The sequence below is a fragment of the Drosophila sulfurigaster genome, chromosome 2L, assembly GCF_023558435.1.
Source record: "Drosophila sulfurigaster albostrigata strain 15112-1811.04 chromosome 2L, ASM2355843v2, whole genome shotgun sequence".
Taxonomy (NCBI): Eukaryota; Metazoa; Arthropoda; class Insecta; order Diptera; family Drosophilidae; genus Drosophila; species Drosophila sulfurigaster.
In genome coordinates this window covers 22,576,461-22,592,127 of record NC_084881.1, presented here as the reverse complement: position 1 = coordinate 22,592,127, position 15,667 = coordinate 22,576,461, and the positions used below count along the sequence as shown (strand labels likewise).

Genomic DNA, 15,667 nt, shown 5'->3' with positions numbered 1-15,667 from the left:
AACTTTTGCCACGCCCATTTCCGCCCCCGCAAATCAAAAAAATCGAATAAAAAGCCTAATTTTAAAGCTAGAGTTGCGAATGGTATATACAATAATTACTATACTATGATAGTATGATTCCTGAAAACCGACCCTATAAAATATATATATTTTTGATAAGCATAAATAGTATTTATGAGTCTTGAAAATTTTGTTGCGATCAGATAAAAATTGTGAAAAACGCCCACTTACTAGGGGTCTGATTTGCTTTGGCCGACAATCTGGTATATTGTGCCGTATTTGGTATTTTGAATGTGGTACTCAATCGTCATACCAATATTTGTTAGTATTTTCGATATACTTTGAAAATAATACGGCAAGCGGGTATCTCACAGCCGAGCACACTCGACTGTAGCTTTCTTACTTGTTTATAGCAGTTTTTATTTTGATTAGTTGTTTTAGTCATTAAATAGCAACACTGTTAATTAGTTCTTGGTTTTAAATCAGAGTAATGTGTAACCGGAGGGGACCACTGGCTCTATAACTGTTAAGAAGGATTATCAACTTTTTTAACATTCGCTTTACAGTGATGTTAATAATTTTCTAGATCACATCGGTTAAGTAACACAACTTGAGAGCAAACGTTCTGAACTGTTAAGATAACATACAAGTATGTTAAGAGCAAATTGAATTTGAATTAATATTCCACATTACATTTTAAGAAAATTAATATATTTATATTATCTGTATTTAATAGTATTTTCTATCATTAATCAAAGGTAATACTTTTAATTAGATTTTACCTCGGATATCGAATTTTAATAGACTATTTTATCCAATTACATTCAATATTAAAAATTTGTTTGATTTAATTATACACTTATCATATAAGGTATTCTCTTATTTTTGTTAGCTTTTATTGCAGTAGAATACCCCAATTCAAGCAAATACATAATTCTATATTCAATTTAAACAATTTGTTCAATGCAATTAAGCCATTATCTGTATTCAACGCCATCCACTTAGATATAAAATGTAATTAAATTTTATAAAATGATATACAATTAAATTATTGGCTCTATTAGCCAATATCAGCATTTAATGCACATAAAATTATTATTTTATTTATTCTAATTCAATTAATTTTCTACAAATGTACTACGTTGTTTAACATCAAAATAAAACATAAAATTAGATAAGCAATAAAAACAGAACATGCTTTCATGTGTTTCACATTCGCAAACAACAAAACCCAAGTTCAGCTATTTAGCTGAGAGATATTTTTCACATTTTGTCATGTTCTCACTCTCTCTCTCTTTTTGTCTTGCTCTCACGATTATTCTCTTGCAGATTAAATGTGTAACGGTTAATGGACATTGAATAATTAACGCCTCTGCCTAAATAGCCGGCGCCCGCGTTTAGTGGGCGCTTTTTATCGCGACAGAGCAGCAAAGAGAGAGAATAAGAGGGAGAGAGTGAGTAAAAGAGCGTAGACAATATGTCGCCACTGACAGATCTCTGCTGGAAGTGTCAATTCCAGTTGAATGCGCTTCGATCGTTCGCCTTGCTGTTAGTCAGTTGAGCACGCACCATTGAGCGAGGTGGAGTGTCTAAATTGGTTGCTGCTCCTCTGTGTGTGTTTGTTTGTGTTTGTGAGTGCGTCTTTGGGGCAACGAACGATTGGGAGTCTATTAATTCAAGATGCGAATTACATACATCATTCTAGCTACGCTCAGCGTAACGCTAGGTAAGTCTATCAATTATTATTACTAAGAAATAAATTATAGTATTTAATCTTTACATTATCAGCGGCGCCTTCAACCGAAACTTCCGCTTCCTCAATGGAAGAGCTGAATAACAAATGCGATCACAAGTTGACGAAATCGAACAAATATTTGGACTATCCATTTTGGAAGAAGTTCTTCAAGCATTGGGTTCCATTCACAAGTAGCTCGCGTGTCAAAATGCAATTCTTTCTATTCAAAAAGGATTTCCCCGATTGTGGTCGTGAACTTTTCCCAGGCGACGATGAAACCTTGGAGAATTCTGGTTTCGATTCACGTCATCCCACACGGTAAGTTTTCAATTTACTATTTTTGTTATTCCCAGATCAATTCATTTTAGATTAGCAAATCAATCATTTTGGTGGTGGGAATTCGTTTTGTAATTTACATGTACGAAAAATTTTATAATTAAATGACACGTAATAATTATTGCTGAAAAACAGTTTGCTATATATTTGCTGTTGTAAAAATTGAAGTTAAACATTAGTTGGGTTGTTATTGTCGATTCACATGCGAAAACTGGTTTTGTTTAAATTTTGTTTTATCAGCTGATGTTTTTCTGTATTACGAGAACGAGCGGTAGGGTATATTGTAGCTTAGGTGAAGTATGTAATAAGAGTAACTTCTAATAGAAAAGTATTCAATATAATTTAGCATATAGAAAAAGGCGTACATTAATTATTGTTTAACTTTAGTACAGGGTATTATAAAGTGAGTTTCGTTGTATTCTCTATCAACGAGCCCATAAATAAAAGATAAATTATATTAGTTACAGGGTAGTCTTAAGTCGATACTATTTACATTGTTAGCTTCTAAGTGGTTTCCGTTGTACTCTTTATCAATGACTCACTTCACAATAAATACATCGTCAATATTATGATCTTTCCAAATATTTGCCAAAGAAATTAGCAGATAACATTTGAATTTAAATAAATTTCAAGATTAGATAAGTTTACTGATCTATTTATGATATTCCAGCATTATAATACACGGCTGGATGAGTCAGGGTAAGGGATCGCTCAATCGAGACGTGAAGACCGCCTATCTGAGCTTGACAAAACCGCGACCCAAAGCTGAAGGTTACGAAGATAACGAAATCAAAATTCCTCTCTATGAAGACTTCAATATTGTTGTTTGCGATTGGAGTAAAATTTCCTCGAATGTGAATTACTTCGGGGTCGCCGATATGGTCGAAGATTTGGGATTTCTACTCGCCGAATTTGTGCGTCATCTTCATATGCGAGCGGGACTTAACTATGACGATGTCTACTTGATTGGTCACTCGCTGGGTGCCCAAATCGCCGGAAGTGCTGGAAAACAAATAAAACCCTATCGTTTCAATACGATCTATGCCCTCGATCCGGCTGGACCTGCGTTCCGTGATCAGAGCGATGAATATCGCGTCGATGCCAGTGATGCGCACTATGTGGAATCGATACAGACGAGCACGGGATTAGGTTTTGAGCAGCCCGTCGGACATGCGTCGTTCTATCCGAACTTTGGCAAGGATCAGAAAAAGTGCTATATGTATGGCTGTTCGCATAAGCGAGCTCACGATTATTTTGCCGAGTCCATCAATAGCACCAAAGGCTTTTGGGGCATTCGCTGTGAACGCATGTCACGCAAGAATTGGGTATTGCTGGATAATGATGGCGAGTTTCGCATGGGTGGCGAACCTTCGAATCCCAAGAACGGCACCTTCTATGTGAAGACCTACGATAAACCTCCTTATGCCATGGGCAAAAGAGAGGAGCTGGAAAAGGAACCGCTCAAGGAGGAAGTCACTACAGTGGTTTATCATTAGGAAAGTATTACAAATATTATTTAATGTGCACAGCGAGTGAGATTGTCAGAGATATTTTTATAGATTCCTAGCCAAGCTACGAAATAGTTTCGAATATTATTCCTTTTTTTTTAATTCTCAAAAATGTATAAATACATTTTAAATAAATATTATAATCAAAAAGAATCAAAAATCTTTACTATTAAAATTTAAATAAAATTATATTAACAAATAAATAGAACAGTTTAAGAAATTAAATTAGAAGAAAACGATAGCAAAAAAAGAAAATTATAATAAGTAAGAAAACACATAAGAATGATGAAGTATCCTAAATATCTCATTTTATTTAGAAATATATCTATAATTATTTCAGTTCACTTTAAATCCTTCAAGTCACAACTTCTGCCGTCTCAAACTCGAAAACCCTTTAAAGCCCTTTAAGAAAAGTAAGGGGAACAATTAAAAATTCAGAAACTTCAAACTTTCAATTAAATTCCAGAATACTAAAAGCGTTAAAAATACTTATATGTAAAATCAAGTTATTATAAAGCACTATTTGATATTAATTTCAATCAAAAATATAATATCACACTCAATATTTACAATCTCAACTCTTACAACAAACTCAAAAGTTATCTCATATATTTAAAGAAAAGTCAAAGGATTTTTCTTTGGAGTTGGCAAGCATGCAATTTCTTTGGCTTGGCATTTGTTGGTTCTATCTGTTGATGTTCATTAGAGCATTGCCTTTGCCAAATTGGAATCCCGACTATCTGGAGGATGGCCTGGACTTTCCGGATATACTTGATGATTGGCACTATGAGCTAATGCTGAAACGCAATCAGAAATATGCCCAGCTTTACATGTGAACTACTGCGAAATTGTTGTTTTCCGGCCCAGCTAAAAGTTTGTAGGAATTTTAATTAAAACAAACAATGTGTTTTACACTCACACACACAGACACACATACAAAAAGGAAAGGTGGAAAAGAAAAGTGTTGCAGTACAACGTTGTCAGACATGGCAAGTTGTCGGGGCAAGTTGTTAATGCATTTACTCGGCTTAATTAGTTGACATTTTACATTATTCATACGCCATGTGTGACCGTCCCAGCAAAGGTTTGCAACCGCAGTTGTGCCTTGCCATCACATCCCTGCCCTTTCCCTGCCCTCTCCCTTCATCATAATTTTCACTTACATAATTAAAGTTGTCGTTTACGTGCTGAGGTTAGATGCGACCCGACAACTAAACCCGAGTGCAAGAGCTGCAACAGAACAAGCTACAGGTGGGGCAACCATTTTGTTATGCGGCAGACTTTCCGCAGAGTCATCAAAGCCACGTAAAGGCAACGGTGACCTTATTCGAGGGTAGTTGTTGTTGTTGTGATGCCCGTTTTAGCAGCGAGGCAGTAAAGGGTATTAAAAGCGCGCCATATATCAAAGCAAACATGACGGCGTTTGCACATAATGACGATAGATGGCGCTGATAACACTATGAACATGGAGTAATAAAAAAATAAATAAATATTACTGCAATGATTCCTATTAACAATTTTAAAATATATAATATTTAAATTAAGCAATTAAAATAATTATACAATATTCATCATAATACAATAAAAAATAATATATTATATTTCATACAAAATATAAAAGCAAACATACAACATAAATTATGTATAAGAATAAAAACTTTTAAAAGATTTCAGAAAAATACAAATAAATAAATTATGTAATAGCTGACAATGCAAGAAAAATTTAAGTTTTAGAGAAATTAAAAAGAATATTGATATAAATAAGAGAAAGCACAATAATAACTTCAAGTACACAGAAAAAACAAGTAAGAAAGCTACAGTCGAGTGTGCTCGACTGTGAGATACCCGCTACCCATTTTGAATAAAAGTAATATATTTTGCGATATTATTCTCAATATATACCAAATATACTACAAAAAACTGAAAATATACCAAATGGTATGTTTGGTATATCGATACACCATTTAAAATATACCATAGACGGCACAATGGACCAGATTGTCGGCCAAAGCAACTAAGACCCCTAGTATATAAGTAGGCGTTTTTGCCCATACAAAACTATTTCTTTAATAACTTCGACAATTTTTATCTGATCGCAATCAAATTTTCGGAACTCATAAATACTATAAACATTATTGTGTATACTATTCGCAGCTGGAGCTTTAAAACTACGCTTGTTATTCGATTTTATTGATTTGCGGGGGCGGAAGTGGGCGTGGCCAAAATTTGAAACAAACTTGATCTGCGTGCAAACATAACAAATATAGCTCTATTTCTTATAGTCTCTAAGATCTAGGTGTTCATACGGACAGACGGACATGGCTAGATCGATTTGGCGGCGATCAGATAAAAATTGTGGAAGTTATTAAAGAAATACAGTAGATTCCGGTTATAGCGATTTTCAAGGGACCGACGACTTTACGTCGTTATACCCGGAAGACGCACTTACCGAAAGGAGCAAAACTAATTTTTGTTTTGTTTTTTTTTTATGGATGCCATGTTCGTAATAGGGTTTTAAGATAAAACAAATTAATTTTTAAACAAAACAAAAAATGTATAAATTTAATTTAATAGAATGGTTTTTCCATAATAAATCGTATACCTGCATGTTCCTTAGCATAAGCTAAGGCGTCAGCTAAAACTAACAGAGAGTAGTGAGAATACAAAAACCTTCCTGTCGCTCCTACGAACACAAGCAAGAGTGCCAATCACTGATAAATTCATACATTTATGACAGCGTGGTTTGATACTTAAATTTGTTGGCATTATTTCGCTGTATTTTTTTTTTTTGTGAAAAATTTCGTCGGTATAAGCGGTTTGTCGCTAAAAGCGGAGACGTACTAAGCAGAGGCCCTTTCATATAAGTTTGTATGGGGACCAATCAAGCCATCGACTTTTCGTCGCAATAACCGGACTAACACTATAAGCGGAGTCGTTATAACCGGATTCTACTGTAGTTTTGTATGGGCAAAAACGCCTAATTACTAGGAGTCTTAGTTGCTTTGGCCGACAATCTGGTATATTGTGCCGTCTTTGGTCTATTTTGAATGTGTACTATATCGATATAACAAATAGACCATTTGGTATATTTTTATTATTTTTGTAGTATATATGGTATATATTGAGAATAATACCGCAAAATATATTACTTTTACATAATATATTACATATAATATTACAAAATGGGTATCTCACAATCGAGCACACTCGACTGTAGCTTTCTTACTTGTTTTCAAAATAATTAGGCTTTTTTTCATAATTTGGATAGTTAAAACCAATTAATTACAATAAATAAATCAAAGAATTAGTCACAGGACAGCTATAAAATTAATGTACATATTTTACTATTTGGCATAATATCTGATCATTTACTTAAAAATTTTTTATTCGAAAACAATTATTTATTGTTTTGCATATGTTATTTAAAATTTTAACGGAGATTCCACAGTCGAGCACAATCGAATGTAGCAATCAATTAATATTGAGTATAAATATAGATATCTCTTAAATATCACATGAAATAAATATAAATAATAATGCAGTCAGATTAATATTCATTTTAACGATTATTTTTGCAATTTTTTTCACAACTGTGTCAATTTAAGCTTAGTTTTGTGGCTTCCCCTTCAATCCATTTGCGAAACTCCACGACATCTGTATAGACTGCGGGTTGACCGGGTGTACCGCAATTTTCAGACCCAAAAGAAACAATGCCCACAAGTTTACCTCTGTAAGTCAATGGGCCACCAGAATCTCCACTGCACGAATCTTTCCAAGGGGAACCAGCACAGATTGTTGCGTCTATAAGCACTCCATCAATCCTGGCGCACTCCTCGCGATTTACAATGTTCACATAAACACTTTTCAGATGGACCGGAGCCTCTCCAGTTTCCGTATATCCCCATCCAGAGACAAGCACAGCAGCTCCGATATTAGGAACTGATTCTGCCAATGGAATGACCTTGACAGCAGGACCCATTTTAAGGGGCGAACTTAACAAAATTAAAGCGATGTCATATTCAGTTGGATAAGGACTATAACGATCATGCACGATTCTCTTGTCAACTTTAATCACCCATCCACCATTGTTAGATGTACTACTGCCAACGCGCACATCAAAAATCTCGATATCAAGAATATTGCCATTGTCATCGAAAAAACAGTGTGCGGCTGTGATAATGATGTTTTTGCTGTAAATGACCCCACCACAGTGATGCGATCCTTCTATTTGCACCGACACTTGCCAAGGTATTGCCTCTATTGGCGTGTCCTCTCCTCCAACGATGCGATTGTTTATTGATCCTTTTTTTAATAGAAATTCTGGGTCAACCGGCAAGTGCAACGCGCAACCGAAAGTTGCCACTGAGAGCAGGACTAATAATGTAGGGAACATTTCTAGTTGTCTTGTGAATACTGAAAAACCCGCAGCATTTGAGTTTTTATAGAAAAAATTTCAAATAGTCACGAAAGTTTATCAGCTTAAAAATATGCGAGTTGTAATAACAAATAATAATTTATTGTTGCACCCAACTAATTATTTTGCTGACGGCTTAAAAACTTCGTTATTTCTCAGAACCTTTTAATATACCCTAAAAGGGGGTTTTTGTATAATACTTGTATAAAAAAAACGCCTACTTACCTTATAACTATATAAATGTACCATATTTAGTATATTTTTAGTATTTTTACGGTATTTGGTATACTTTAAGAATAATGCCGCGCTGTTTCGATTTTATTGAAATATGTAACGAATATTCCACATTCGAGTATGATTGACTGCGACTTTTTTACATATTATCCCCAATGATAGAATATAGTTTTTTTACGATTACAAGAAATAAGTATAAAAGAAAATAATCAATTTAATGTTCATTATTATGTTTATTATTGCAATTTAATTCACAAATGTCTCAAGTTGAGCTTAGTTTTGTGGCTTCCTCTTCAACCCATTTTCGAAGCTCCACAACATTTGCATAAACACCAGGATACCCTGGTTCAGCGCAACCTATGCCATAAGAAACAATGCCCACAAGCTCACCCTCACAAACTAATGGGCCACCAGAATCACCACCACAGGAATCTTTTCCAGGGGCAGCAGCACAGATTGTTAGTTGTGTAATTCTTTTGTAACCATAAGCCCTGGCGCACTCTTCGCGACTGACAATGTTCACAGACACACTTTTCAATTGCAGCGAAGCCTCTCCAATTTCCGTATATCCCCATCCAGAGACAAGTACAGCAGCTCCGTCATTAGGAACCGACTCTGCCAGTGGAATGGCCTTGACAGTTGGACCCATTTCAAGGGGCGAACTTAACAAAATTAGTGCGATGTCATATTCAGTTATTGGATAAAGTGTAAAACGATCATGCACGATTGTCTTGGCAACTTTAATTACCGATCCACCATTGTTAGACGTACTACTGCCAACGCGCACATCAAAAATCTTGGGATCAAGAATATTGCCATAGGTATCGCAAACACAGTGGGCGGCTGTTATAATGATGTTTTTGCTGTAAATGACGCCACCACAATCATGCCGTCCTTGATTTAGCAGCAACACTTGCCAAGGTATTGCCTCTATCGGTGTGTCCTTTCCGCCAATGATTCGATTGTTTCCATTTTGCAATAGAAATTCAGTTGCAATCGGCAAGTGCAATGCGCAACCGAAAGTTGACACTGAGAGCAGGGCTAATAATGTAAACAACATTTCTAATTGTCTAGTGAATACCAAAACCCGCAGCATTTGAGTTTTTATAGGAAAGGAACATTGCGGAAAAATGTCATTAAATTGTTATGAAAGTTTATCAGCTCAAAAATATGGGAGATTCAATTAAAAATAAATAATTTATTGACTTGATTACAACTATGTTGCACTCAACTAATTATTTTGCTGACGGCTTTGTAATTTCTCAAAAACTATGTATATACCCTAAAAGGGGGTTTTATATGCAACAAAGTATCATATACATTTGTGTTCTTTAAGATAAATTTGTTCTCTAAGGCCATGTTCAAAGAACCCCAAGGAGGATACCCCAATGTTTTTCTGCTGCATTTTGCAATTTAGGACGTTAACGGTTGATTATTATTATTGATCATGGATTAAACGCAACGCAAAATGCAATTAAAATGGCCTAAAAGGTTGGCATCTTTATTGATTAATTGAAACGAATTAAGGGGACAGCTGTGGTTGAATTAATGTGTAAACAACAGCCAGCCAATATTCAGTCAACAAAACGATATCCTGATAACATTTGGCTTAATCATTTATAAAAGCACAATCTAAAATTGTACTTCATCCACTGTCAAGTGTAGATATATTATATATATTTATACAATATTCATCATAGTACAATAAAAAATAATAATGACAAAGCAAGAAAAATGTAAATTTTAGAGCAATTAAAAAGAATATTTACATAAATAAGAGAAAGCACAATAATAACTTCAAGTACACAGAAATAAAAATAGTTTTAGGCGCTATAAAAAAAATTCAAGCAACTTCAGTTCAGTTCGTAAGCATGAAAATTCGAATTTATATACACAAAATAATACAACTAAATTAAATATGATTTGCCAAAGCAAGAACAAATCAATGTAATCAAATCTTCCATACAGCAAACCCAATATAATTTAATAATAATAAAAGTTTATGAAAAGGCAATTGATTTTACTATATTTAGTTCGGCCAATTACTATTCATTTTGTGAATTGAATAAATATACATGTGTTAGATAGTTCAACTAACATAACCATTTAATATGGTTATGTGCACTAGAGAAATTCCAATTAAGATATATGAATGCCTGGCAATTGGGCAAGTTATCGACGTATTCACAGTTTTCTAATCTCAATCTGATCAATATCGTTGAGAGTGACACTTTGAAATGAATGACTGAGTGGCATGCCACATTGCCACATTCGAGATACTACACATGGCAAAATGTGGGCTCAATTTATGCAAAATGATTTAACTTTGGGCTATGCGACATCTTCGACTGGTTTTTGCTGCAGCAATTCGATTTCACAAACGGAGCCAGAGAGATATCTGAGTTGAGCATTTGATTATTTAAATTGCAAGCTCATTGCGTATAAATAATTTATGAGCCATGGATCTGCAGCTGTGGCATTCTAATTAAGACATGAACATAATTTAGCTCAAATGTCTCCCCCAAGCAGGGTGAACTAACCAACTAATGGTCATTATTACAGGACTACTAGGACACTATACATATTCTATATGTATGTATGTACGTCTGGCGTCGCCCAATGCAATTTACACTTTGAGCTGGCGAAAACCTTTGGCTACCAACTTGACGACCAATTTGTCGTCCCTCTCTCTCCGCTTCTCTCCTCTTCATGTAACATAACTCACTTTATGTGTGCGTTGAGATTGTTCACCAAAAGGGTTCCACACAAAGAAGGGAAAAAATTCAAATAAAATCTGTAAAAGTAAAGCAAAAATAGAAGGTGCTGTCGAGACTTTTGGGTAAAACAAGAACAAGAACAAAAACAATGACAATGACAATGGCAATGACAATGACTTGTCATCCAGTTTCGTATTTCAAAGAAGGGGAAGGAAGAGCACTTAAAGTTTTGGGATTGACAATGCGCCCACAGACTCGTAAAAGTTCATGTGAACACGCACTTAGGTCAGCAGATACTTAGATACTTATGTATCTCGTCGTAAGTTCTATATACATACATATATTGTATCTATGCTATTTGCACAATTTTATAGCATTTTTACGGTGCACAAGTTGCCCAGTCACAGGCAGGCATGCCATTGCTTTAAAATATTTAAATTCGATGTCTACGGTGTGCCAAAAAGGGTTTCTGCTTTCCGTTTCGGCATCGCCTTCAAACTTTGCTTTCATGTGTGCGCTCTCAGCTGTGTAATGTGTTGTCTTGTATGGCGCCAAGTAAGGTGTATGCCAGGGATGCATTCAAGTCTGAAGGTACATTTTAGTTTACAAATTCAAAACTAATCGATGAAAATTAACATCACATTAGTGATCAGCTTGGCATATGTGGCAAGAGCTGAGTGTCTTGCCGCTTGCAAGTGTGCAGCCCTGGTCGTAGACATAGATTCCCTGCTGACCCAACATGGTATGCATGTGAATGTGTGTGTAAATAGTAAGTTCACTTGTAGTCCCGTCGCCTACTTTTGCGGTGTGATTTTATGTGCAAACTTAAATTATACAATTTGAGGGCCATGAATACATTTTTAGTCCTCATCTTTGTTGTTGCTAGTGCCGAAAAGGGACAATGAGTTGCTAAATGCTTTGAATATTCTTCTGGCCATTGCTTGGGCTGCATGCATAATATAAGCACACACTCACATACACATGTAATATACCAGATACGTAAGTTTGCTTCGAATTGGGCACACCCACACTCACTGCCACACGCACACTTGACTGTGTTGACAGGTTGAGCGTGTCATGCGGTTTGCAAAAATTGTTGTATACATCTGTCTTGCTCTGACTGTAACTGTTATGGAGAAACCAAGAGATTTTGGTTTTATTCTTTCATTTTTGTTATCCAGATATTGCAGAATATTTTCTACATTTCGACTATTAATTACATTTGCTTTGCATAGTTTTGCGAGTTCGTTTTATCCACTTGCCAAGCCACAAAACAACATTCGAGATCACTCAAAATTCTAAAGTCACTCAAGTCAAAGTCGTTGAGCTAAAGCTGCATTACAACAACAACAACACCTTTCAATAAATGCCGCCTATTTACAGTTATATTTTGTTTTTGGCAATTGCCGCGTTCAAAAATTCTTTTCAGTTCGCGTGGAGTGTTGAAAGCGTCGCGGTTTTTTGTTGTTACCGATATGAGTTTGTGTTGTGTAGTGAAATGTGTAATTAATGTAATAAATAAATCACTTGTAGTGAGTATCTCTGCATGTAAGTACTTAATGTTACTATTTTGATGTGTTATTAAATAAGTCTGTCAGTTGTTTTGCTTTCTCGCTCCTGCTTGCACTCTTTCTATCTCTGCCTCTTATTAATTGTAATGCTCTTTAAGCGCATAACAAAGTGCACACTTTGTTAACATGCAAATAGTGAAACATAAAGTCAGCAATAAAGCGAAAGGCGTCTGCAGCAAAATGGCTGCTGTAGTTCACCCAATATTGTTGTTGCAACTTTATGCTTTATGCGTGTGTGGGTTTGTGTGTGTATGTGTGCGCTTGCTTGCATGTGTGTTTTGCATTGCATTGCACTCAAAATAGCGTTAAGCTCTCACAACAAAAGCCAACGCAAAACGGAAAAAATCCCAAGAGAGTGAGAGAAACCAAAAGCTTTGCCTTAATTCAATTATGTATGGTGTGTACACACTGGCCAGACGTGTAAGTGTAAACAATGAACGCAACGCCTGCGCGGCGGTTGCCCCCCTTGGCAACTCTTCTCACGTCTCACCTCTTGTTCTGTTATCACATTGTTTTACTTTATTTTTTCGCGCCGCGCATTTGTACAAATTAAATGCGATGGCAACTCTGGAACTCCCTGAGTCGCCATTTAACTCGACTGCAGCTTTGCCTGAATCCCAATCCCATTATCATTGTCGCCACTGCTGTGGCGCTGCTGTTGTTGTCATTTGTGCTTTATGCTACCGCAAAATGTTGCCATTGTTGCTATGCACAAGATGCAGCAACACATTTATGAAAACTATTTGCAAATGCAAACGGCATTAAAAGCAAATGCAAAAAAAAACTACACTGCAAGATGCTGTTTTCAAAAGGCGAGACTCTGAGCACGTTTCATGTTATGCCATGTATATTATACATACTCATACATGCATATACAAACAACAGCAGAAACGGAACCGGACATTTCTCCCATAGAGAAGGACAACTGTAGGGCAGGTCAGGATGTGCTGCAAAAAGAAAACAGTGCAAACAAATCGCAAATTGAAACAAGCAACGAAGGAGTGCAGCAATAGTCAAACGTGAGCAGCTACGTAAACACCCTGTAACATTAAGAGTTTCGTAGCAAGCAGCTAATTGCAAACAGTCATGCACTAGTTAAGCAAGACAATCTCTGCTTGGCACGATCGTTGATGCAGTCTGTTAACAACATCGTATCGATTTCAGAAGTCAGTTACTGCCAATTGCAGCGTTTTCAAGTTAAAAGGGTATAAAAAAAGAAATCAGATAAGTAGCAGCAGCAGCTGGCGCAGTCTTGGTCAGCCGCCTTGCCTCATCAGAGGCGCAAAGAGAATGGCAAATAAAAATCAGAGTCAGTAGCAGAGCAAAGGAGAAGAAGAAGAAGAAGAAGAATATGAAAAGAAGGGAAAAGGGAGGGCCACGGCAATTGGCTGACTGCCGTCTGACGTTGTTAACCCTGCAAGTTATGCATTCTTAATTTAATCGCTGGAAATTGACTCTCCAGAGTGCGATGCTACCCAAGACTTAGCGTGTCTCGTCTGTTGCCTACTTCAAGGGACCAAGACGCATAGAGAAGGGGGAAAAGCAATTTTGAAAACTTTGCTGCAGAGATGGGCGCATATATCATGCGATTATGATTATATTGCATAGTTTGCATTATCCAATGGCTTGGAAATCTTTTCTAGTCCAAACAGACATTAAGCTCTCAGCTCAACGGACAGTTTTCTCTCACACTCGCACAAACGCTTACAAAAAGCCATGCAAATAGTTTGCCAGACGTTGGCCAAACTTTGTTTTTGGGCCACCAGAGGGCGCAAGTGTCTGTATAACTTGCACAACTGGATTATTGGACAACGAAAATGAATAAAATGAAATTTGCACACATCTCTCTAGAACAAGAACTTTAATTAAGTTTCATAAATTTTGCTGTGTATAAAACGCAAACACTATTGGACAATTGGCATTTGATTGATGAACATATTTTGCATTGCAACGTTGACTTCACTTCGATTCTTGCTTCTCCTTTATTTCGGTTTGTCTTCATCTCGGATTTTTTTCAAGTTTCTTTTCTTTCTTGGGGACAGCTGTTGATTCGTTGCGTTGACGTCTTTTAATATATAATGCAATCGCTTGGCTTATCGCCTTCTGAAGCCCCTACGGCCCGCATTTCGACTCGAGTGTCACACCTTTCACTCCTTCTCTTGCCCTCTCTTTCGCACACACAAGCAAGCAAACAGACTCTGTATGTAAATGGATATGGGAATATGGCTAAGCACGCGTGTTGTGTCGCCGTCTGTCGCCGTTGTGTTGTCTCTGCTCAGTGCTTGGTGTTCGGTTCGGTGTTTGCTCTCACGAGATTTACAACGTGGCAGCGCACAAGGCAGATGCAGGTTGACCTAGGGACACGATCCAAGCACACACACCTGCAGCACCTTTTTCCAAGCTGGGAGGGCGGGGCAAGTCGGAAAATGCCATCGACGACGTTGGCGACACGTGCCAAGGACACTGATTTATATGTTTTCCATTTTTGTTTTATTAGCGCTTGGTGTATCTTTCATCTCTTCGGTCCCTTCCCCAACGGCAACGTGCGTGGCATTAATGAGCTACCCCACAATCCCCCCCAGAAGCCATTTCGCAATCCCAACTCTAGCCTCAACTATTACGAGTGCGCATTTTAAAGTGGTCGAGCAACGAGTTGCTGACTGTGCAAATTAAAATGGCATGAAATAGTCATAAATTGCGCATTGGCGCATTAAAATTTTTCTCCACCAAAACGCTTAAAGTCCGCACTCGGCGAGTGGCTTCATTTCATTTCAGCGAAATGGAGAGAGAGAGATAATCGCGGGTTTGGTGGAATGTGGGGAAGCGACGACGAGTCCATAAACCGACAGCTGCGGCCATCTCCAAGCGGAGCGGATGTTGCTGGCAACGGAAATGGCTGCGTACTATATCCAGAGGGTATCCCAATAGTTTGCGGTGCTTTGAATGCGTTGCATTTGCGTTTTGCGAAATGAATGAATGAATTTCTATGTGCTCCTGCAATCACATTTTGCCTCGATATTGTATTGCGCACGCTGTTTGAGTTCCAGAAAGAGATTTCGATTGCAAATCGCTTACTGAAAAGGTGAAAGAGAATTTGATGTAGCTCTTTGTCAATGTGAGTTCATAGAATTGAGCGTTTTTCATTTATACAA

At 36.9% G+C, this 15,667-nt stretch overlaps 4 protein-coding genes across 4 annotated transcripts in view; 1 reads left to right on the top strand and 3 right to left on the bottom strand.

The window, feature by feature from the left end:
* The first annotated feature begins 1,547 nt into the window (after positions 1-1,547).
* Positions 1,548-3,740, top strand: LOC133850035 (phospholipase A1). Its single transcript, XM_062285993.1, has 3 exons — positions 1,548-1,726; positions 1,789-2,053; positions 2,742-3,740. The coding sequence occupies exons 1-3, from the start codon at positions 1,681-1,683 to the stop codon at positions 3,565-3,567; spliced, it is 1,137 nt and encodes a 378-aa protein (XP_062141977.1). The 5' UTR covers positions 1,548-1,680; the 3' UTR covers positions 3,568-3,740.
* A 3,386-nt stretch (positions 3,741-7,126) lies between these two features.
* LOC133850271 (trypsin alpha-like) lies at positions 7,127-7,989 on the bottom strand. The gene has a single exon (XM_062286318.1). It carries the CDS (start codon positions 7,970-7,972, stop codon positions 7,175-7,177), a length of 798 nt encoding a protein of 265 aa, XP_062142302.1. The 5' UTR covers positions 7,973-7,989; the 3' UTR covers positions 7,127-7,174.
* A 451-nt stretch (positions 7,990-8,440) lies between these two features.
* Positions 8,441-9,304, bottom strand: LOC133845027 (trypsin delta-like). The gene has a single exon (XM_062279366.1). The coding sequence runs from the start codon at positions 9,285-9,287 to the stop codon at positions 8,490-8,492; it is 798 nt and encodes a 265-aa protein (XP_062135350.1). The 5' UTR covers positions 9,288-9,304; the 3' UTR covers positions 8,441-8,489.
* A 519-nt stretch (positions 9,305-9,823) lies between these two features.
* Positions 9,824-15,667, bottom strand: part of LOC133850734 (vesicle-associated membrane protein-associated protein A) — a 58,290-nt gene continuing 52,446 nt past the window's right edge. The window contains exon 3 of the mRNA XM_062286911.1: positions 9,824-9,900. Coding sequence (XP_062142895.1) covers positions 9,860-9,900 — 41 coding nt within the window. The 3' untranslated portion in view covers positions 9,824-9,859. The remainder of the gene's footprint in view (positions 9,901-15,667) is intronic.